Raw genomic sequence first — 23,395 nt, forward strand, 5'->3', positions numbered from 1 at the left:
CAAGGTTATTGTCAACAGTTGTGGCTAATAGCCAGCCCTTGTACTCCAGGAATAAAGAAGTAGACTATTCCCAAACAAGAGTCTAAGGATGTGACTGAGTTCCCTTTATGAAGATAACTTGGGATTCCACCCAGGGAGTGGTTTGCCTACAGAATGTTTTGGTCTAGTATGTGAGCTTGATTTGTATTGTTCTCAACAGAATGTTTAACTATGGAAGTAGCCCAACGCTCGTTTCCTTGAATTATGTTAATGCACTCTTTTGTCTTACTCCTACTTTTTGGGGTCAGGCGTATTTTAAGTATTTGGAAATTAAAAGCGGGAGAATTTTCAGTACTCACTGGAATTCCTTCCTGATACTATCCTATATGTTTCTCCGTTTTATTATTTTCATTTGCGACTTTGTATTCTTTACTATATTTTCTTTTTTTTTTGTTTTTTTTTTTGTTTTGCCTTGACTTCAGTGATGATACTATATTTTCTAAATCCCCACGCCTCTACCCTGGCAAGAGGTATTTTTAATGAGGCTGGTCCCCAACAGGGCTGGAACTCATTTGGGTTTATCTTTTTTTTTTTTTTGTTAATGGTAAAGCTGGAAGAGGGGCTAAATTGAACAGATTGTGCTTGGGAGGGAGAGAAGGGGGAAGGAGGGAAGGAGGGAGGGAGGAGAGAGAGAGAGTGAGAGAGAGAGGCGCATGCATGTGAGCATGCATCCCAGAAGTGGATGTGGACACCAGAAGATGACATTCTGGAGGAAGCTCTCCCCCACCAGAAGACCCCAGCATGGAACTCAGGTCATCAGACCTGCACCTGGTGAGCCATTTCCATGACCCTTGGTCAGCTGTTGAAGTTCCCAATAAGGCACAAGGTTGAAAACAAAGAAGCGGACCTGACAACTCCACTCCACCGAGTTTCTATACAGGCACAGCCCTAGTCTCCAACACTGTGACGTCAAATGGCTGTTAAAACTCTGCGAGCCAAGAGCAAGCAGTTATAAACAGATCGAGCAGATAAACACTGGGTCAGGCTCATGATCTCATCTGGCAGCCCTGCTTATTTCCCATCCAAAAGTTCCAGCTGGGTTCTCATTAATCAGGGCCTTCCAACTACCTTGAGCAATAGGCTAAAGAGAAACCAAGGGAGAAAATTTCAAAAATGATAAGAAACATACTGACGTGGTGCCTAAGGGGGGTAAGGAAGGCTGAGACAGGCCACCTGGAGACTTGCATTTGGGAGAAGTTTTGTTTAGTGGAAATAATTGACCCAGCTCACAAGCTGTATAAATATTAAGATCAAAAGTCCTAACTTCCACAGCTGTCAGGGAAGCCTGTGCACAGGAAACAGAACAGCAAATGCCTGACCAAACCCAAAGGCCATCTTCACGCTGCCTGGGATTCCTCCGGTACCTGGGTATCCATCCGGCTGTGCTGAAACACCTGATGGCTAAAAAGGTATTTCCTGGCGAAGGTAATGTTACAAATACTGGTGGTGTTTCTATTAGCAATTTCCCTTAACACTTCAGAACGAAGTGCAACCTCACACAGACGAGGAACCCGCCACAGGACAAATGGACTGACGTCCCTCAAGTTAAGGGAGATTATGTGAAAGGCTGGAATCACTGCAGATAAATAACTGGTCACTGCAATGTTTGCTTGAATGCCAGAGTCATGAAGACTTCTTGATACCATTTTTGGCAGAGAAGGTCAGCCTGGTCTACAGAGTGAGTTCGAGGATAGTCACGGCTACACAAAGAAACCATCTTAAGGGGGGGGGGGGGGGGGCAGAAACAATCCAGTGTCCCTCAACAGATGAATAAATAATTATACCCATAAAATGCAGTATTTACAGAGCTGACAATACAGGTGAGTTAGTCTGGGCAAGGACCAGTACTTCTAAGTGTGTGTATGTGTGTGTGTGTTTTAAAAAAGTCGACAAGAAAATTTCTGCATACATCATACCAAGGAAAGAGGAGCCAGAAACACAAAGAGAAAAAGAGAAACATGTCAACATTTATGATTTGTAACTTCAGGCAGCTAGGAAAGTAGACTAAAGGTGAGCAGGAACTGGGCACAGGACACAATGTCTTTCTGCTGGGGCAATGAAGGTTTTAGGAAATAGTGAAACTTGCACAACCCAGTGAGTTAGTGAATTACAGGTGCAAAGACTGTTCAAATGGCAAGGTTTTGTGCTAACGTAATTTCAAAATACTTAATGAAAACGTAATCAAAGCCACTGAAATGTATCGGGCATGAATTATTACAACAGAATTATTTTAAAGCCAAAAAACCGTCAATCAGAGATCACACAGATCAATCACATTCTGAGAACACGCAAAGTACCACCCTAGCTGAACTGAGATAAAACATACTGTCAATCAGAGAAGACGGAGGTCAATGAGTGCATTCGGGGAGTACACAGACTACCTCATTAGCTTAACTGAACGTAAACAGCAAAGGTGAAGTGGATTAATACATCATCAGCTTGATTCTGTCAGACTTCTCCAGTTCTAGAAACCATGTAGGATACGGGGAGGAGAGATGCCCGATAAACGGCAAGAACTTAAGGGCCACTCATTTCCCACACGTTCATGGAACCCAGACCGAGACCCTGCTCACCCTGGTGTTCTCCTTCACGGAACCCAGACTGAGACCCTGCTCACCCTGGTGTTCTCCTTCACGGAACCCAGACTGAGACCCTGCTCACCCTGGTGTTCTCCTTCATGGAACCCAGACTGAGACCCTGCTCACCCTGGTGTTCTCCTTCACGGAACCCAGACTGAGACCCTGCTCACCCTGGTGTTCTCCTTCACGGAACCCAGACTGAGACCCTGCTCACCCTGGTGCTCACTGCCATCATTTATTGAAACAAGAATCCGACTAGTGATGACGAGGGCGAGGCGCGCAGTCACTCAAAAGACCCTGAACAAGCGTCCCACACTGCTCGTGGGCTTCACCCTTAGGCCTGTGTGCCTCTGCTAACAATTTCCAAACTGGGATTCTCACTTAACTGGGCTACCCTCGGATTAGCACTTTACCTTTCGAAAGCACAAACACATTCTCCAAGTCATGATCAGCTTTCTCAACCTCTTCCGTGGGCAGGGCTAACTATCCAAATGTGCCGGGCAAAGCAGGCTAGACAGCTCGCTGTTGTGTTCAGAGACGAAAGATGTTCCTATTCGTGTGAATAATGGAACCATAGGCAATCAAAAGGGAAATCTGGGCTTGAGTGGTTCAGAGCCGAATTTGGGAGCTTTTCCTACAAAAGCAAAATATACTCCTTTCCCCTAGGGGATCATGAACAACCTCGGACCACAGGTCAGTGCTACCCAACAACCCGAGGACACTGTCCCGCAACACTGTCTGACCGACTGGCACTCAGGCTGGATGTGGCAGGAAAGCCAGTGGCTGTAACAATCCACGGTCTGTCTGGGAAGGCTGACGCTAATGACTGAATTAGGCAGTGACCAAGACGAACTAACAAGGAAAGCTGCAAACACGGAAGTGGCGTGTGAAGGTCGACTATTCTATACAAGGCACTTTCTGGATCAAGGTTTACATTTCTCAACAGTGGAACCAAACCAAATATTACACCACTTAACTATTCTCCAGGGATCTGAGGGAAGGCTTTGAAAAGAGCCTCAGCAAATGACACAAGGAGCGTTTTGCAAGAGCTGTGAGCCGTACATGTTTTTAACTCATTGATCACAAAGGACGATCCTGAAAAGGCCCCAGGGGTCAAAACTCAGGAAGAAGAAACAGTAGCTCAATGTTAAGTACACTGCCATGATGGGCCCGTTTTCTCTACAGACAGGGTGACCAAGCTCCACAGCTATTTGTCCTGGACAATGGGAAGCAATAGTCTATAACCGGACCCATAAGTGTGGCGAGAAGCCAGGATGGTACAGACTGGACTAAGATGAAGGGTCCGACTTTGAGTCACCTCTAGCTCCATCCACACACCATTCTTACTGAACCGCTCATCCCTCTGTAGGTCTGTTCCCCTAACTGTACTGCTGCAGATGTTTCTAAGGTGTATGGAAGCCCTAAAGCTACACATCAAGAGAGGGCAGGAGTAGCGCCTTTAATCCCAGCACTCGGGAGGCAGAGGCAAGGGGATCTCTGTGAGTTCGAGGCCAGCCTGGTCTACAGAGTGAAGTGTGTTCCAGGACAACTAATGCTACAGAGAAACCCTGCCTCAAAAAGCAGAAAAACAAAATAAAACAACAACAACAAAAATCCCAGCACCATCAACAACAAAGAACATCAAGAAAGAAGTGAGCAAGACATTTATTTACAAGTCACCCTGAGCAGCAAGCCCAGGCTCACTGACCCTGCCCGCCCCCACACTCCCTCCTGGTCCCACAACACACACAACAAACATGCAGAGACACAGAATAAGGTTGCTACTATTTGAGGGTTGTTGTTGTTGTTGTTGTTGCTGTTGTTTTGTTTTTCGAGACAGGGTTTCTCTCTGTGTAACAGCCCTAGCTGTCCTGGAACTCACTCTGTTGCCCAGGCTGACCTCGAACTCATAGAGATCTGCCTGCCTCTGCCTCCTGAGTGCTGGGATTAAAGGAATGCACCACCACTCCACCTTCTCTGAGGTTCTTAGCAATTAACACAATGATTATGACTACGGGACAGGACGCTGCTACAAGGATTGCTGCCAGGGAGGAGAAAGGAGAGCCGGGCACAATATTAATAAACTAGATTCAAAAGCTCGGTGTCCTGGGGCTCACTGGCATGGGACAAATGGAACGCCCTTGAGCACCAACAAAAACGGAAATGGTATTTGCTGGGTTCTACTCGGCATGGCAAGGGATGCTCACAGCTTGACTATTGCCATTATTAAAACAGTAACTTTGTTTATGAGTTAAAAACCAAGATTAAGCCGGGCGATGGTGGCGCACGCCTTTAATCCCAGCACTCGGGAGGCAGAGGCAGGCGGATCTCTGTGAGTTCGAGACCAGCCTGGTCTACAGAGCTAGTTCCAGGACAAGCTCCAAAGCCACAGAGAAACCCTGTCTCGAAAAACCAAAAAAAAAAAAAAACAAAAAAACCAAAAAAAAAAAAAAAACAAAAAACCAAGATTAACACCACCACCATACCCCCGGAAGTGAGGAATGCTGCCTGCTCACTGATGGTATCACTGCAGAGGCAGGGGCACCAGAAATAAGACCCAGCACCAGGCGCTGCGCTGGCCATTCCTTCCTTTTCAAGAACAATTAAGTCTGCATGGTTAGAATTTAAAAAAAGAAGAAAAAGAAAACCACAGCCTAACAGAACTGGTAGTTTTCATCTTTCATCTAAAGTTTAGTGATATTGAGAGTATTTTGCTTATATCAATATAAAATGCAAATTTATACAATACATTTTGTAGAGGTGGCAATTGAGTCAGGGTCTTATACATGCTGAACACACGCTCTTTCACTGAACTCCATAAATTATAACATTACAATATTCTATAATGTACTGTGCTTCACAGTCTAATGCTGGTGCTCAGTAAATAACTGGTTTACAGGTTGTCCTGTAGAAGGCAGTAATTCTGACCAGAGATCACTCACTCAACACAGGAAAAAAATATACTGAAATCCTAAGATCCCGGCAGGTGCTTAACACAGGATAAATATATTTTGTTTCAAATTTTAAAAACCTCTCAAGATTGTGTCACCATTATACAGAATCAACGTTCAGAAGGCTCCCTGAGGTCTAAATAAGCTGAGTCTCCAACGTACAACTTTTCTTTCTTTTTGAGTGTCCCTCTATGTAGTCCTGGCTGTCCCAGAACTCAGGAGATCCGCCTGCCTCTGTCTCCCAAGTACTGGGATTAAAAACATGAGCCACCACTACCCAGCCCATACTGAGGTTTTATGCCATGCTGGAGATCAATGCCAGCGCTTCCTGCGCTCTAGGCAAGCAACAGGGATACAGCCCAGCAACAACTCTAAAGAGGCAGGCACTGCACCTCGCCCCTTGCCTGTCAGACTATTCAAACAAAGGACCCAGGAAGTACAATTTCTCTCAAAAGTCTCATAACAGGGAAGAAAAGGCTGTATGCTCAGTGCCAGCAAAGGGAGACTGTATTCCCAAAGAGACCGCGAGTGCCGACAGTTTGTGACACCACTCGGAACCAAGACAGTGAGGGCACGGAAGCTGGTTGAGAGGGCCTCAAGTTTAGCAGGACTTGTGAGTTGCGTACACCGCCTCTAGACTGCTCCTGAAAACTAAGCCACATATCAGAACTCCAGAGACGGTGTTTGGTGGGGGATCGTTGATCCTCCTTGTTTGTTCCATTTCCTGGTGTGGCTACACTGAACAAACCTTTCTCTGTGTGGTGGTTTGAATAAGAATGGTCTTCAAAGGCTCACATATTTAAAAGCTTAGGGAGCAGCACTGTTTGAAAGGATTAGGATGCGTGGGATTGTAGAAGGAAGTATATTGCTGGGGGTAGGCTTTGAGACCCAGACTCTCTCTGACAGCTGCCTCCAGTGTGCCATGCTTACCACTAAGATAATGGATTAATCCTCTGAAACTGTAAGCAAGCCCACAATTAATTGTTTTTTTTTTTAAGAAATAAGAGTTGCCATGGTCATGGTTTTTCATGACTAAGAAATAAATTGGTACCAGGAGTGGGGTATTACTGTAGATTACAAAAAAAACAACAACAACAAAAACAAAACAAAAAACCCAAATGGTTGAATGCTTAATCAGACATCCTACTAGGAGCATAAAAGATAGTTCTGAGAGTGGCTTGAACTGTGGAGGCCCAGCTCAAGAGGTTTCAAAGGCGAAGAATGGCCTAGAGACCATTCTTGTGTTATTTTGGCAAAGACTATGGCAACTTTTTAAAATTTATTTATTTACTATATATACAACATTCCTTTCATGTATGCTTGCCAGAAGAGGGCACCAGATCTCATTATGGATGGCTGTGAGCCACCATGTGGTTGCTGGGAATTGAACTCAGGACCTCTGGAAGAACAGTCAGTGCTCTTAACCTCTGAGCCATCTCTTCAGCCCCAACTTTTTTTTTCTTTAACGAAAAAAAAAAAAACTACCAGCAGTTAAATTAAAAAACATGGGATTAATGGCATTGACGAGACTTTAAGAGGGCCAAATACTGACTGTGTTATGTGGTTATTAGTAACCAATCTTAATGCAGCCCTAGAATGAAAAGGAGGGAATTGGACCACAGAAATACAAACTGTGTAGTTTGAGGAGAAAAGGAGCACCAGGAAGTGTAATTAACGGGCCTAAGATCAGTGCTTGAGGAGAGAAAAGGTTAAAGAAAAGCCTGATGCTAAATGGGATAAATTGAAAAGCAAGACCTCAGGGCAGGATCCCACCCAGCTGAGCTTCAAATTTGTGGGAAGTAAAGAAAACCTTAATCCATGAAGGAAATCATCAACAATGAGAGTGGCCCTCATTACTGACTCAGTAACTGAGTGGTCAGTCACCAGGGCATGGGACTCTATTAAAGGATTAGAAGGATTAAGAGATGTGGCCTTTGGAGGAAGTGTATCACTAGGGGCTGGGATTTGAGGTTTCAAAAGCCCACGCCAGTCCCAGTCTCTCTACCTGCTGCCTGCAATTCAGGATATAGGTAGCCCTCATCCCACCATGTACCCCAAAAGGTGATAATGAAACCTCTGAAACCAATCCACTAAATGCCTTCTAAGAGTCGCCGAGGTCTCTTCACAGCAACAGAACATCGACTAGGCCTCTGTTTCACTATTACTTGTCTCTTTAGTAGCATGTGGGGGACAAGAAGCCCATGAAACTTGTTAGGGCTGCTGCAGCCCAGGCTTTGACACACTGAGACCTCCAATAACACACAGGACTTCTAATCTACAGGGAATCTACTGTTTGCCATTACCTAAGAAAATGCACATAATCAGAGCATTGCACACTTGCAATCAGAGCAGTGCACACTTACGTTCAAAGCGTTCTTTGCAGCCTCTGCTTCTGAGCGACTGTCGAAACTGACAAAACCTACAGGCTGAGGGAGAAAGAGAAAAACATCAAGAAAAAAAAAACAGAAATCACTGGCCATCTGTTTTCTAGGTCAAGGGTGGTGTCTAACTGAGGAGCTAAGATAAAGAAATGACCACAGGCAATGGGTAGAAATAAGAAAGCCAATCCCAAAGAATCAGGACCTAGTGGCTTAACCAAATTTCTCAAGTGAATCAAAGGGATGGTGAGGGCAGTTCTTCAAGGACACAGCCAAGAATTTAGAGAATCGCTTTTGTAAAAAAAAGAAAAAAAAATCAGAAGTGCTTGGAAGGTGTGAGCAGCAGTGACCAGGGGACAGAGGAGAATCTGGGTTGGAGAGACTCTAGTTTCCTAAATCAAATTCACTGTACCTCAGCTTCTTCGTCTTTTAAAATGCAAAGAGAAACCGAATCACCCTTTGGTTCACTGTAAGTGCAAGGAATATAATGACACAAAGGTAAACATCCCTGTGTTTGCACTGTGCAACCGAAACTACCAAATGAACCTTGCCAGAGCCAAAGCCATGCCTTTCCAAAGAACTCAATTTACTCAGGCACGGAAGGACACTGCTCAGAGAAATGGGTCCCTTCCTTTATATCTTTCAATGTGTTGGTTGCCTCCAATTTAGTCCATTTCTGATACAGCACAAGTTAGGGGACTTGGAAGTGTTCAGCTTCAAAGGTAAGAAATGTTTAGCCAACCTCTGAGAAATAAGAATCCCAGGGCCATCAGTTATTGCCTCTTCCTTCAACACCTGCTGTGGGTTCCTCTGTGTTTTTACGGGTTCCATGCAGATAATACGTCTATAAACTACAAATATTCCATGAAGAGGACTACTCAATAATTGTGCATAGAGCTGAAGAGATAGGTCAGTGGCTAAGAGCTTTGACTGCTCTTCCTGAGGGTTTGATTCCCAGCACCAGCATCATGGCTCACAACTGTAGGCAACCCCAGTTACAGGGACTCATCCCTCTTCTGGCCTCTATGGGCATTGAATGGAGACATTAACATAAGAGCAGGTAAAACTGTCTGTCTGTCTAACTGTAAAACAAATAATAAACCTCAAAAAATTATGACTAATAATTTAGATGATATGTTTATTGAAGAAACAAATTAGTTTTACTGTAACTCTGCTGGAGGCACTATGATTGTACCTTCTCAATCTCAAAACTTCCAATCCACAGACTGTGGAATTATACACCATTTTCCTATACTAATTCCCAATCAACTTCATCTTTAATTTTGATAACACATAGGTCAAATCCTCACTGAAACAAAAGAATACTTATTAGGCTTCATTAGCAAAAGGTGATCATTTTTATGAGTTCTAAATTCTTACCTGTTTAGATGTGAGTTTTATAAGAGAACCCTCATAGCCCTGAAAAAATAAAGAGCAAGTTTAGAATGAAGAAGGAAGCATTACAATTCCACCTTCCCCAAGTAAAGTGATCAACTATGTTGCCCTTCACAATGCCTCCAAAATTAGCTGGGGACACACATTACAGACATGGACATAAGATGCACACAGTGGCGTGAGTACTTCAGTATAGAGTGCTTGCCCAGCATACACAAAAGCCTTAGATTTAGCCCCCAATATTGCAAAACAGAACAAAACAAAAACAGATAACCATATGAACACTACCAGGAAGGGCTGAGCAGGAGACACGGCACTCTGAGCTCTGCTTTCTTACTGAAACAGCCACTTTTCATAGTGAATTGGATGAGAACATGAAATACCTCCCTGTTTCTGTTCCCTTCACCCGCAGAAGCTGATGGCGTTCCTGTCTTTCTCTAGTTCATTTCTCTTATGCTTATTTCCGGAAATATCAACAGCACTGACAGGTGACAGAAAGGGGAATACACCAATTGACATGCAGAACCTCTACAAATATTAGTGTAGGGACAGATCTGCAGACCAGGCTCAGCTGTGCTGGGCTGAAATTAAGAGAGGGTTGCTAGGGATGTTCTGACTAGGAAGACCTGACCTCAAGGTTCAGGTTTCTGGGCAGGGTGCTGGGACTGGTTCATCCTCACCTCTTCCAAGCAGAACACTGAGTTACCAACTAGCTACTGTGAATGTTTCCAGCCAAGGCTTCAGGGCTGCCTCTGCCTACTGTACAAGGGGCACTTTCTCTTAGAAATCCCGGAGATTTAAAACCTTGAAGGCCCCAGATGCAAAATAACAAATGGTATTTCATTCACGTAGAACAGTACTAGCTGGGTCATACCATGCTCAAGTCACTACAGGAATCAAATGGTTTCTCTGCTGTCACCGCTACTGATGCATTATGGGAACGGCTATCTTTCCCGCTCACATCAACTCCGCTCGCATCTTTGGGGTTGTGTCTACCTGTTGCCTGAGCCTTTCTCCTTCCCAGCCCTTGTGTTTTCTGTTGCCATGTCCTTACCAAGCTGAATCCTATCTCAATTGTCCTTCTCCAAACAGGTTGGTCTTGAACCAGAGACCCCCATCTCTTAACCAGCCCCACCAGGCTTCGGTAGCCTTCCTACTGCCAACAAAACCTCCCTTAACTCACAGGTTTTAAATTCATGCCTTCCAGGCCACACTATAGCCTCCAAAGGCCAACTTTCAGGGTTTCTTGACAGTATAGATACTTCAGTTTGAGCCAACTTTCAGGTAAGGTTAAGCTCACTGTTAAAGTTTTGATCCAGCACCATTTGGTCTCTCTAAAGCGAGCTCACTTCCATAGGAACAACGGGAAACTCCACCACACAGTTCATTTACCACCAGTTTCCCTCAGTTCACACCAAGTTAGCCTACAACATTTGGTTTTGTTGAACATTTATGGCTTTTGGTGTGACTTATTCACGTCCATACGGAACTGTCTAAAGCACTATGCCAGCCAATAAAGCAACACCTGCCAACAGGGCTCAAATCATAAAGCTGCATTTCAACCATAAATACATACTAAGTTATTTATACCTTTTTGGGGAGGGTGTGATGCTGGAAAAAATCAAGCCCAGGGCTTTATGGACATTAGGCAAGTGCTTCACTAGAGAGCAGGTCTATCCCCTGACCCACTGCGGAACTCTTACACTCTGCACTTAGGGGAATGCCTCTAACTGAAGGCTACTAAAGCTATCGACAGGGACTAGGGAATGCTGGGACTGGTGCCTCTCCACAGCAGTGAGAAGAGTCTTCTGAACTCACTACAAGAGACCAAAGGACAATGTTAGACCATCATCCCAAAGAGACTGTATATCAGAACTCTGATCTGAACTTCCTTTTGTTTATTAACATCTTTAAATAAAACCATTACAGGGCACTTCCTCCAACATTCTCCCCGCTCTAAAGGCCACAATGAAACACTCGAAGTACCTTGAATGGTCTGAAGAGCAGGTAGAGCTCCCGGGGTTTGATGTCCAAGGGCAGACCACTGACAAATAGGGTCCGGACCTAGAAAATAAGGTGACAGATGAGCAAGGGTGTGGAAAACCCACAGGCTACCTCTCACCCTGAACCATCGGATCCATGACGCCTCTCACAACATCCTTTCTATGACATGATGAATTGACCCCTATATAATTTTAGTATTAGTTTAAAGCCATGTCATAAAGACAGTAGATTTTCTACACTTCTACTCTAACCACAGCAAAAGACATACTTGAAAAGAAAACCATAAATTTATGGTTTCTCTTGCTTTTGTCTCTTGTCCCTGCGCCCCTTGACGGTGTTAATTACCACTATTTTAAAAAGCATGAAAGGGCTGAGATTCTACCAAGCACCTACACAGGAGCCAGCAGGCACTGCTCTGCTTCTCTCACTGGCTGCTGTTTCTTCTGTGTTCCATGACTCAACCAACACATATACCTTCAGGGTACCCACTAGGTGCCAATGACCAAAGTCATACAGGACATGTGTGTAAACATGCATGGTAGAAGACACTGAGTGCAAACTATGTGTCTGATGCCTACAAAAGCATACAACACCGACAACGTGCTTCTGGCGGAAAATCCGAGAACGCGAGTTAGCAGGTGTTCCAAGATGTGTGGATTAATTTCTGGGTGTTTTATTCTGTTCCATTGGTCCTCCTGTCTTGGGTCTTATGCCAATACCAGGCTGTTTTCAGTACTATAGCTCTGTAGTAGAGTTTGAAGTCAGGGATTGTGATGCCTCCAGAAGTTTTATTATTGTACAGGATTGTTTTGGCTATTCTGGGTTTTTTTGCTTTTCCATATGAAGTTGAGTACTGTTCTCTCAAGGTCTTTGAAGAATTTTGCTGGGAGTTTGATGGGCATTGCATTGAAACTGCTAGATCTATTTCTAAAACGTTCCATGGTTATGTACAGAATCAAAAATCAGTATGGTCTTTTTATTGTTCCAACACAGCGCGAAGGCCATCTGAATGTTCATATATGTTATTACATGGCAATCTCAGCATTCAGACTGGCTTCTTTAAATTATTTTGAACATCTATGCTATGTCTTAAATGTAGAAATTGTTAAGTTTTCACACCACACACACCTGACACATAGTGAAACCATCACAGTTGAGATAATATATTACCATTTTCCTCATGCCTCCCACACCACCTACCCTTTTAGAAATAGGGTCTCGCCACACAGACCAGGTAGACCCTGAACTCACTGAGCGCTGAGCAGGATTACAGGTGTATGGACTGCCATTTCTGCCTTCACATCTCCCTTTCAGCCTGCCTCTTCCTCCAGCCCTGCCTTGCCACCCTAGGCATCGCTCTTCTGCTTTCGGTGCTGGTTAGGATGGGTTAATATGTGTCCCAAAGTCAAAACAGAAGCACAGAATAAAAGTGCCGAGTTTGTCTCCATGCATTCATATTAACATAAAGTTAGTCTCGTCCATACTGTTAAAGTCGACCCAAAGTCCATCCCTTCTCACTGCACAGTGTTCTGTTATGTGGATGTACTAACCCAACCCATAAACCTGTTGCTACAAATAGTAAGATGATTTGACTAAAAACAAAATCTCTCCTTCTACTCTTTGTTCTAAGGTTCAGAGCACTGCAAACGCTCGGAGTGCTTGGAACAATGCGTGCTTTGCTGTTGTTGGATGGAGGAGTCTAAAACAGTCAATCAGGTCAAGTTTGTTGACCAAACTTCTTATGTGGTCCTCATTTCTTCTTTTATCTTTGCCACACAGAAAGCTCCCGAGGAAAAGGTAACATTACTGACAAGCACACGAGAGGATTCTAGGGGACTCTACTGTCCACTACGCTGCCTGCCTTCTCATGGGGCAGACTCTCTGACCAGGATGACCTGGACAAGAGAGTTAACAATAGCTCCAAGTTCTTCAAGTACCCACCACAACCCTAACTCCATGCTGTGTGCGGAGTGGACTAAAGATCTGCACGGGAACAGTGGGGTTTGTAGACTGTTTTGCGGTTACATCACTGGTCCAGCGCCACAGTGTGCTGCTGGTGTATAGTGGGCATGTTTAATGAGTTCACCCAGGCCATTAACTAACACTTCCGCTACTGTCTGAAAGAAAGAGGTTTTATAGACTTGCTGAGCAATTGACCAACAGAACTCACTAAACACCAGGGGACTGTGAACAAAAGACAACAATATACTTGAGGTCTATCTAAAACACAATAGTATATTATACCAGCAATAAAAAAAAAATATGTGCTAAAACAGGGTGTCGAGGTGGCTCAGAGGGTAAAGGCACTTGCCACCAAGCCTAACCACCTGTGTTCTGGAAAGAACTGCTTCTACTCAGGTGCCCTCTGACTGCCAAATGCTAGTACTCACACAGTAAGTGCATAGAAGAGCGCACTGTGTGCAAGGAAAAGACAAACTTTGCTCTCGGTACTTAGAGAGGGAAACTGTCCTTTATAGATGCCAGTGCCTAGCTTAAACTACTGGCCAAACAGTATTGCAAATAACATAGTTTCTGTGTGATTATTTCGGGTCTGTGTGGCCAGGAAACAAACAAGCAGCCTCAGCCTACGGGTTAGTAAGTTCAAGAGTACTATGGTTTAAAATTTTTTCTAGTCACTCCACATTTGGTTTAAAAATAAAAAAAAAAAAATCAGTCTCATTAAAAAAGGAGGAGGGAGAAGAGCAAAGAAAGAAAATCCAGAGAATTAACAAGGGAATAAGCCGGGCGGTGGTGGTGCACGCCTTTAATCCCAGCACTCTGGGAGGCAGAAGCAGGCGGATCTCTGTGAGTTTGAGGCCAGCCTGGTCTACAAGAACTAGTTCCAGGACAGGAACCAAAAAGCTACAGAGAAACCCTGTCTCGAAAAATCAAAAAAAAAAAAAAAAAAAAAAAAAGGGAAGAATAACACTGTAAATCTCAGTCATGCTTCTCTGTGGCAACCAGGGAAAGAGTCATAGGATTTAAGACACATCTCATCGCCACAGGTCAGCGCATTGCAACGTACTGAATGTGCAGAGTCTTTCGCAACTAAGTCTGTGGAAATCAGAAAGATCTCCTCGCCTGCAGGGAGCTTACTGTCATAAACTTGACAGTCACCCACAGCAACAGAAAACTCAGTCACGTGGTGGCCCAGCTGGAACCAAAGAGTAAGATAAAGGACAAATACTCCAAAAAAGTCACGTGTGTCCCCACACACACAACGCCATGCTCCAATAACAAACAGCCACATGAACTTACAGAGGGCAACCCTTAATTTCCAAGCTCTGTCTATGGACACGGATGTGCTGGGCACTACGCCTTCAAAACACACATGTTCGTCAGACAGGAAGGGGCATTTTTCAGTCAAGGACAAAGAGAAGTTCAAGAGAATGAAGCTGCTGACAGCTATTTCCCAAAGGGATTCCAAAGGATTCCATGGCGGTGACTACTTCATTTTTGTCCCAACGAGGCTGAAAGAATAAAGGACAGCATAAACCACTGTGCGGGGACAGATGAACATCCGTGGCTTAGCCACCATCTAGCACCACTGCAGAGGCCACAGCTGGGCTTCAGATAAAAACAACCATGTATTCTTCAGTAAGACTGTCGCTTTCCCACTGGGGAAACAGCCTCATCTAAGCGACTAACTTATTTAATAAACCCGGAGCTTGCCTGGACCATTAGACTGATAGCATACTTTGTAACCAGGACCCATGGCGGTCCATCTCTCTTTAGCTAGCTCTCCATAAACTTAACATTCTCTAAGTTTACCTTTTTTCTTTTACTTTTGACAAGGTCTTACTTATATAGCACAGGCAGACTTCAAATTCACAACCCTTCTACCTTAGCCTCCCAAACTGGGACACAGGCATGACCAACAACACTGGGATTCCATGGGTCAGATCTGTGTGTGCACATGCTCACGTGACTGAGTGTGTGAACACATGTGGAGGGCAGAGAGTAATTTGTAGGAGTTGGTTCTCTCCTTGCACCACGTAGGTCCCAGGAATTGAACTCAGGACATAAGACTTGACGGCATGGCATGTGCCTTCCTTCACCTAGGGCCGACTCACTGGCCTACTTCACATTTTTTAGACCTACAGATAGAAAAGAAACTTCTGACTGTGCTGTGTAAACCATCCCTCTGTAGAAACTATCCTTCTGTTAGCAAAAATCCAAAGAAAGTATATTAGGGGGCTGGAGAGATGGCTCAGAGGTTAAGAGCACTGACTGCTCTTCCAGAGGTCCTGGGTTCAATTCCCAGCAACTACATGGTGGCTCACAACCATCTGTAATGAGATCTGGTGACTTCTTCTGGCATAAAGGTACACATGCAGACAGGACAGACAGACAGACAGACAGATAAGGTCGATCTAAGAAAAATGAGGATCTCTCTGAGATAGTGTTACTAATCACAATACCCAGGAAGCAAAAGGAGAGTGATCTCCAAGTTCAAGGCCAGCCTGGTCTACAGAGAGTTTCAGGATAGACAGGCTATCCTTATCTTGAAACCCTATCTTGAAAAACCAAAAAAGAAAAACAAACAAACAGGCATCCAAATGACCAAGGTAAGTTTTCTAGTCAACAGTTCTGAAGATGTCGTGGCAAACGAGACGAACTGTCTAATTTCTCAGTAACACTCACACAGAATCAGTAGTTAGTTGCACCACCAATGACAAATCCCTACATATGACAAGCAGGCATACAGATCAGTATCTTTTTAAGACTCCCCTCCACTAACATTAAGGATTAAAAAAAAAAATAAGTCAGAGATTGCTAGGTGTGGTGACACACATCTGTGACCACAGAAGAATGGCCAGAAGTTCAAAGCCAGCCTGGTCCACATGAGACCTCAAACAAGCAAGCAGGGGCAAAGACTGAAAGAGACATGCCCACACAAGGAAGAACACACAGAATTTTAAGACTGTACTCCCATCAACAAGGACAAACTAATATACAATTGATAATAAGCCACTCATATTTCAACTCATGAAAAATAACTCAAGCCGGATGGTGGTGGTGCACGCCTTTAATCCCAGCACTTGGAAGGCAGGGGCAGGCGGATCTCTGAGTTTCTAGGCCAGCCTGATCTACAGAGCAAGTTCCAGGACAGGCTCCAAAGCTACTGAGAAACCCTGTCTCGAAAAACCCAAAAAAAAAAAAAAAAAACCCTCAAATGTACTTAAGGGATATGAACAAATTAAATTGTAAATAATACCGTTTTTTAAAGATGTACAGACTCTTGGCAGTGGTGGCGCACACCTTTAATCCCAGCACCCAAGAGGCACAGGTAGGTGGTCTCTGAGTTTCTAGGCCAGCCTGATCTACAGAGCAAGTTCCAGGACAGACAGAGCTACACAGAGAAACCGGTCTTGAAAAGCGTGTAGGGGGTGTGGGGTGTGGGTGGGGATACTCAGTCACTAATTTGCACATTTAAAATGGTAACTAGATAGTCATGTCTACTAACGTGAAACAAGCCTCATTTTTATGTCCTGCTCTAGGATAGGAAAGACACTGGTGGGGGGGGTTATATCAAGTCATCCACACATCAACAGCAGAGGGGGGAACTTTCCTCTGCTGTACATGGTAAGTATGGGGGGGGGGGCATTGCCTCCAACTCCCTCAAAAATATAAAGGTGGGATCCCCTTGGCTCCCAGTTTTCCTGTTCATCCTTGATCCAGAGGATCAGGTTATACCTAGCAAAAAGCAACTACAATTAAAAACTTGACCACGTTTGTGTAACATGGTTCACTTTCAACTCTGACCACAAGTCTGTGTTTCTTTTTGCTTTGCTTTGTTTTGCTAGGTTGGCTTGGAACTCTGTGGCCGAGGGCAACCTTGAACTCTTGATCCTCCTGTTTCCACCTCGCAAGGGCTGTCATTATAGGCACGCACATGCTGGTTAAGTCAATGTTTCCTAACATCACAACTAAGACAAAAACATACCAACTAGAAAAGGTCACTGGCAACTCTAAGTACGGCCTGGGGTGCAGGGCCATCCTGGTCTCTGTCAATAGGGTCTTGCCTTCCTTAAGACTGGTCCACTCCTTGGCTCACTCTATACAGACCAATGAGAGGCTTGGCTTTAGTGAGACAAGGAGACTCACTCAGGCCTTCCATCTGAGCACTGGGAAGGCAGAGGCAAATGGATCTTTGGGAATGAGGCCCTCAGATCTACATGTGAGGGCTAGGTCAGTGGGGGGCTACAGAGGCCATTCTGCAGGGGAGGGCTTCCTCTTTCTGTGATAGGCCTGAGGTGATCTGTGACAAAGGTTCAATACTCTACTGAAAATGCTACAGAATTAGGCAAATCAGGAGGCTCAAACCTGATCGTTCTTTCTAAGAACCATGAAGATGCCCAGAGCACCATGGGTAGGCATACCCAAAAGGCACCAAGTAGGAAAGATGTTACTAGAAAGAAGCCATGGGTGCTGTTCTAGGGTACAATGGTGGCGTTGGCGGGTGCGCCCGGCCAAAGAGTGGGGCTGGACACAGGGTAGGTGGCCAGAAAGCAGAACTGAATTTTTGTTGTGTATACTTAAAACTGCAGAGAACATGCTGAACTTAAGGGTTTAACACAGATTCTCTGGTCATTGACCATATCCAGGTGAACAAATCACTTAAGATGCATTGTTGAACCAGAGTTCATGGCTAAATTAACCCAAGGTGAGTCCCACCCCCGTTCCACCTCCCACCCCTGAGCTGATTGATCCTCACGGAAAAGAAGTAAAATGCCTCTAAGCCAGAAGAAGCAGAGAGAGAGAAATCGGAGAAAAAAGTGAGGACACAAAAACATGGATGGGGATAAACTGCGCAAAACAGATGCAAACAGAAATTTAAAAATAATACAAGTAACAGAGTTCACAGAAGCCAAGTTAGGATTTTCCATTCTGTGAATGCTGTCTTCAGGTAGGCAGACAGAACAGACAGACAGACAGACCCCTGTAGGGTTCCAGGGCTGAAGTCGGGTAGTCAGGCTTGGCGCATGCACTCTTACCTATGGAGCCATTTTACTGGGCGTTTCAAACCGAGGCAGTTTCTAAAGCTGTTTTTCCCCAGTGGGAAAGAATTTTCAAAACTCTCTGAACCTAGGGGCATGTGAAAGATTCCTTTAGAGTGGACATGACCTGGCCCGTCAGTGACCTCCGGAATCCAGCGTGCCAGCTCAGCTCTGGCTGGAACACGGATGGAGATATGTGCAGGCAGAACAGCCCTCCCTGTGCCAGAGAGAATGCATTCGAATATGACCAAATAAAGACACAACCGGCAACATCCCACATGGGCAGCTCTGTCGTGCCAGAGCTTCTCAATCACTCTTCCAAATGGCCACATCTAAGCTGTGACAATTTATTTGGATCCAGTGGAAGAATTTCTAAATCATCTAAACATAATAAAGGACGTCATCAGAGAGCTGACACAGCATATACAGGCACAGAACAAAATTATGCCCATTAGAGAATCAGATCTTTTGAGTGTGGCCACTACCATAATATCACCCTAACTGATGTGGGGTCAAAGGTACATGGACCTGGAGAAATAAAAATGGGCCTGAATTCTGCGCCTCTCGCTCAGCACTGTCCAGGAAAGAGTGTCTGGACAAACGACCTGCATAACCCTCTGGCGATCTTTTGCTATAACAACCATCTTTTTTATTTTTGTCTAAATAACTTCAATCTGTGCGCTGTGGGATATATACCTTATTACCACATTTCAATTTTATGAACAACGCCATCTTACATGAAAATAGTAGTAATGTTTAACAAAGACCAGCTCAAGGCGATGGTTCTGGCTCGCGACTGTAATTCTGTTATCCCAGGGGCCGAGGCAGAAGTGACAGCAAGTCTGAGGTCAGCATGGTCGGCTTAGCAAGGCTCTGTCACTTCAAAAGGGACTGGGGGTGTAGGTTAGTGGGATCTAGGATACATTAACAGACCAAATAACAGTAAAAGGCACATCTTTAAAACACACACTGCAATACTGCTTTCCTAACCTCACTGGAAGCACTGCGGACAAGCACAACAGGCATCAATTCCTTCCGGTTACACAGAACAGAATCCCAAGCAGCTTGTCCTCCATGTGCCACACCACAAACCTTCCTTCCCCGGGCTCCGCAGCCCCATGTCTCCCTCATCCTGAAAGCCGCTCTGCTTGCTCCAACCCTCTCCTCTACACCCACAGTGTGGTTTGCACCACTGCGGGTTCTCGAAGCTTCACCCCCTGGTCCAGTGAAACGAGAGCACGCACTGCATCTTCCTCACCTACCCTTTCCAATCTGAAGCAGGGGTCCTGCTTTACGGATCAAGGTTTGTGTGTGTGTCTGGTATTTATGGAGAATACAGTATTTGGAGAAAAATTTAACTGACCGCTATTTAAATCGTTTCATAAATATCGTCAGGACTGGGGAAAGGCACTCTATTAAAAAGAAGAAATTCAAACGTATAAAAATCAATCTAGGGCTGGAGAGATGGCTCAGTGGTTAAGAGCGCTGCCTTCTCTTCTAAAGGTCCTGAGTTCAATTCCCAGCAACCACATGGTGGCTCACAGCCATCTACAATGAGATCTGGTGCCCTCTTCTGGCCTGAAGGCATGCTTGCAGGCAGAATACTGTATACATAATAAAGAAAACATTAAAAAAAAACCAATATACCTCCCATCCATTCGTCCGTCCATCCATCCATCCCATCCATCCAGGTGGGATCTTTCTATGCAGCCCTGGCTGTTCTGGAACTCTGCAGACCAGATTGGCCTGCCTCCTAAGCCTGAGTGAGACTAAAAGGAACATGCCAACCACTACACCCAGCTGTGTATAAATTTCAACAACTGGGGGCTGGAGAGATGGCTCAGAGGTTAAGAGCATTGCCTGCTCTACCAAAGGTCCTGAGTTCAATTCCCAGCAACCACATGGTGGCTCACAACCATCTGTAATGGGGTCTGGTGCCCTCTTCTGGTCAGCAGGCATACACACAGACAGAATATTGTATACATAATAAATAAATGTTAAAAAAAATTTCTCAACAACCTGAAAATCTCAAACCATATTGTACATAATTTAATCGTGGCTTTGTGTGTGGGAACAACAGATTCAATGGCATGTCAGACAGCAGTATCCTGTATCTGGTATTCATCTTTATGCGCAATGTCACGATACAAGGGTCACTCTCATCCACAATTACAGCACAACACAACTTGAGTCTTTCCAAGAGGCAGCTTACCTCTTGTTGAATTCATTGCATTAGAATTTGAATTTCCAACATTCCAAACTAAGTAATGTGTTAAAGGCTCAGCCCCCAGTACAGAGATCAGAGTTGGGCTTTGGGGAAGGACTGAATGAGGTCTGTGACATTCGTTTCATAACAACTGGGAAGTGCAGAAACAAGGCAATGGGGCCACTGGGGCATGTCCTCTAAGGGTATGTTGCCCTTGACTTCTTCCCGGTGCCAGGGAACATCTAACTTCTTTCAGGGGCTTCCTATCTTAATGTTCTGCTTTACTTTGGGCCCAAAAGAAATACAAAGGCTCAAACACAGCCCAAACCCTTTAAAACCATGAGCCGAGATAAATCCTTCATCCCCTAAACTGTTCTTGTGGATACTTTGCCAATGATGAAAAACTGACTGATACCAATAACACACTTCCTATTTAATTAGGAAATGGAAGACTGGTTTCACTTCTTGAAATAACTACTTAATGATAATTTATCTCTGTGGCTATGGCACATCCGAGAATTAATGTAAATAAAAGGGCTGGGACAAGAGACAGCAAATTACTGCTGGACAGAGAGGCACACTGTAACTCCAGCACTTGGCTGGTGCAAGCGGAGGAGCTACAAGAGATCTCCCAGGAGAGAGGTGGAAGGGGGGAGAGATAGGCTAGTTGGTTATATATAACCCTTCCCTATATGATCCTATCCAAACACAATATCCACATATCCTCATGTATTCCATATTTCATCATTTCCTATCTTAGATCTTATTTTCGCTGCAAGCAAAATGAGCATTAACATATGGCATGCTTATAACACTTTTCAAAGAAATAAGTATGAAATGATGTATTGACACACATTTTTAGTCTTAGAAAAACGATACTGCAGGGACCCACAAAACCCGAGTCAGTGTGTGAGGACAGATGAGGTCCTGAAGTGTGTAGGCAAGGCCATGTGGAAGACCCATGGGAAGCTGGCCCGTCTGGGTAAGCACCGACACAGCACACTGCCAAATCTTGGACACCGGTGCTGAGTTTTCAAAAGCCACACAAAAACATCCACTTACATCCCTACCCCACTTAGAGGAGACTGTGCCCCTGACTTCATACTGCTTAGTCACAGGACTTGCTGGAGCGGTGGACGTTCAGCCAAGAGTGAATCCCACACAGGGAGAGAATTAGGTCTTTCTTAGGAGAACCGATTTTACAATTAATTTTTATGAGGTACTTCTGACTTATTTGGGAAACCACTCTATCTGGTCCTAATCTAGTGAAATCATGAACTTTCATATCATTTTCATTTACTCTTTACAGAGTATGATGGATAAAAGGAAAGATTCTTCTGGAAAAAGCTCCCCTAAGTTTCTAAGAAGCTAAAGGTCTGTGTGTGGGGGGAGCTGCTTTATTATTTTATTTTATTCATTACTAAATGTACTGTAATAAGAGAATAATTCTTCTGAGACACTGCCTAAATTTCTAAGAAACTAGTTGTGCGGTTTGTTTTGTGGGGTCTTTTGTTCTTGTTGTTGCTTGTTTTGTTCCAGAAAGAATTTGAGAAGCAAGCCGGGCGGTGGTGGCGCACGCCTTTAATCCCAGCACTTGGGAGGCAGAGGCAGGCGGATCTCTGTGAGTTCGAGACCAGCCTGGTCTACAAGAGCTAGTTCCAGGACAGGTTCCAAAACCACAGAGAAACCCTGTCTCGGGGAAAAAAAAAAAAAAAGAATTTGAGAAGCAGATCCACTAACCAACAGGCAGCTGAGTAAGCAATTTAAACTCGAGCAGGACTAGTGTCATACAGAATTTTGTCAACCAGAATTAGAATCTGATTGGGTAGACCTAATGGGGCGTAGGCAAGAAACTGCAGGATGCTGGGTTCTGGTGGCACAGGCTTCAACCAATCCCAGCACTTGGGAGGCAGAGGCAGGTGATCTCTGTTACTTCAAGGCCAGCCTGGTGTACAGAGTGAATCCCAGGACAGCTAGAACTGTTACACAGAGAAACCCTGTTTCGAAAAACCAAAAACCAACCCCACCCCACCACCAACAGAACATGCATGAGTAGTCTCAAATATTAATGTACATGAGCTATTGAGAATAAAGATGCCCAGGGCTGGTGAGATGGCTCAGTGGTTAAGAGCACTGGCTGCTCTTGCAGATGACCTGGGTTCAATTCCCAGCATGCACATGGCGGTTTACAGTCTGTAACTATAGTTCCAGGGGACCCAGCACCGCTCCACAGGCAAAACAAACATTAATGCACAAACAAACAAGTAGTTAAAACCAAAGAACTGTAATGCCAGGCCTCAGGAATGTTGCCAGGAATCACTGTTTAATTAAGGGCATTAATGACACCAACACCAGCGATCTATAGAGCACACACTAAGAGAGAGTCAGAAGGACATGTTGGGGACTGGAGAGATGCCTGCGTGGGTAAAGGAACTCCGCACAAGCTTGAGGACCTGAGCAACACCCCCAGCTTTCACCTGAGGGAAGGAGAGTCCTGCAAACTGGCTTCTGACCTCCACTCCCGGCATGCAAGCCTACATGCAAAATAGATCAATGTAAGACATTTAAACCTGCGTGTGGCTGCGTCCACCTATAAGCCCAAATCTGTTAGGGGAGAGACAGGGATCCCTGGGACTTGCTAGCCACCAGGCCTACCTTCCTATTTGGTGAGAGACCCTACCTCAAGAGACACAGGAGTGATCGGACAGGACATCCTACATCCTCTCTTGGCCTCTGCATGGACATGCACTGCTAAGTACACATGCAAAGACAGGAATTCACTTTTTTTTTAATTGACAAAAATAAATAAAGTTTAGTATTTCTTCCTTAGAAATTTCTAGGA

General features: G+C 44.6%; 1 protein-coding gene across 5 annotated transcripts in view; it reads right to left on the reverse strand.

Moving 5' to 3' along the window:
- Positions 1 to 23,395, reverse strand: part of Rbpms (RNA binding protein, mRNA processing factor) — a 143,344-nt gene that overhangs the window by 67,269 nt on the left and 52,680 nt on the right. For all 5 annotated transcript variants that reach the window (XR_012911855.1, XR_012911853.1, XR_012911854.1 and 2 more), the window contains exons 2-4: positions 11,329 to 11,406; positions 9,328 to 9,366; positions 7,933 to 7,995 (exon numbers count right to left, since the gene is read on the reverse strand). Coding sequence is in view for 2 of the 5 variants with exons in the window: in XM_075986516.1 (XP_075842631.1) it covers positions 7,933 to 7,995; positions 9,328 to 9,366; positions 11,329 to 11,406 (180 nt within the window). In the remaining 3 variants the exon portion in view is untranslated. The remainder of the gene's footprint in view (positions 1 to 7,932; positions 7,996 to 9,327; positions 9,367 to 11,328; positions 11,407 to 23,395) is intronic.

Source organism: Microtus pennsylvanicus, chromosome 9 (assembly GCF_037038515.1).
Source record: "Microtus pennsylvanicus isolate mMicPen1 chromosome 9, mMicPen1.hap1, whole genome shotgun sequence".
Classification (NCBI taxonomy): Eukaryota; Metazoa; Chordata; class Mammalia; order Rodentia; family Cricetidae; genus Microtus; species Microtus pennsylvanicus.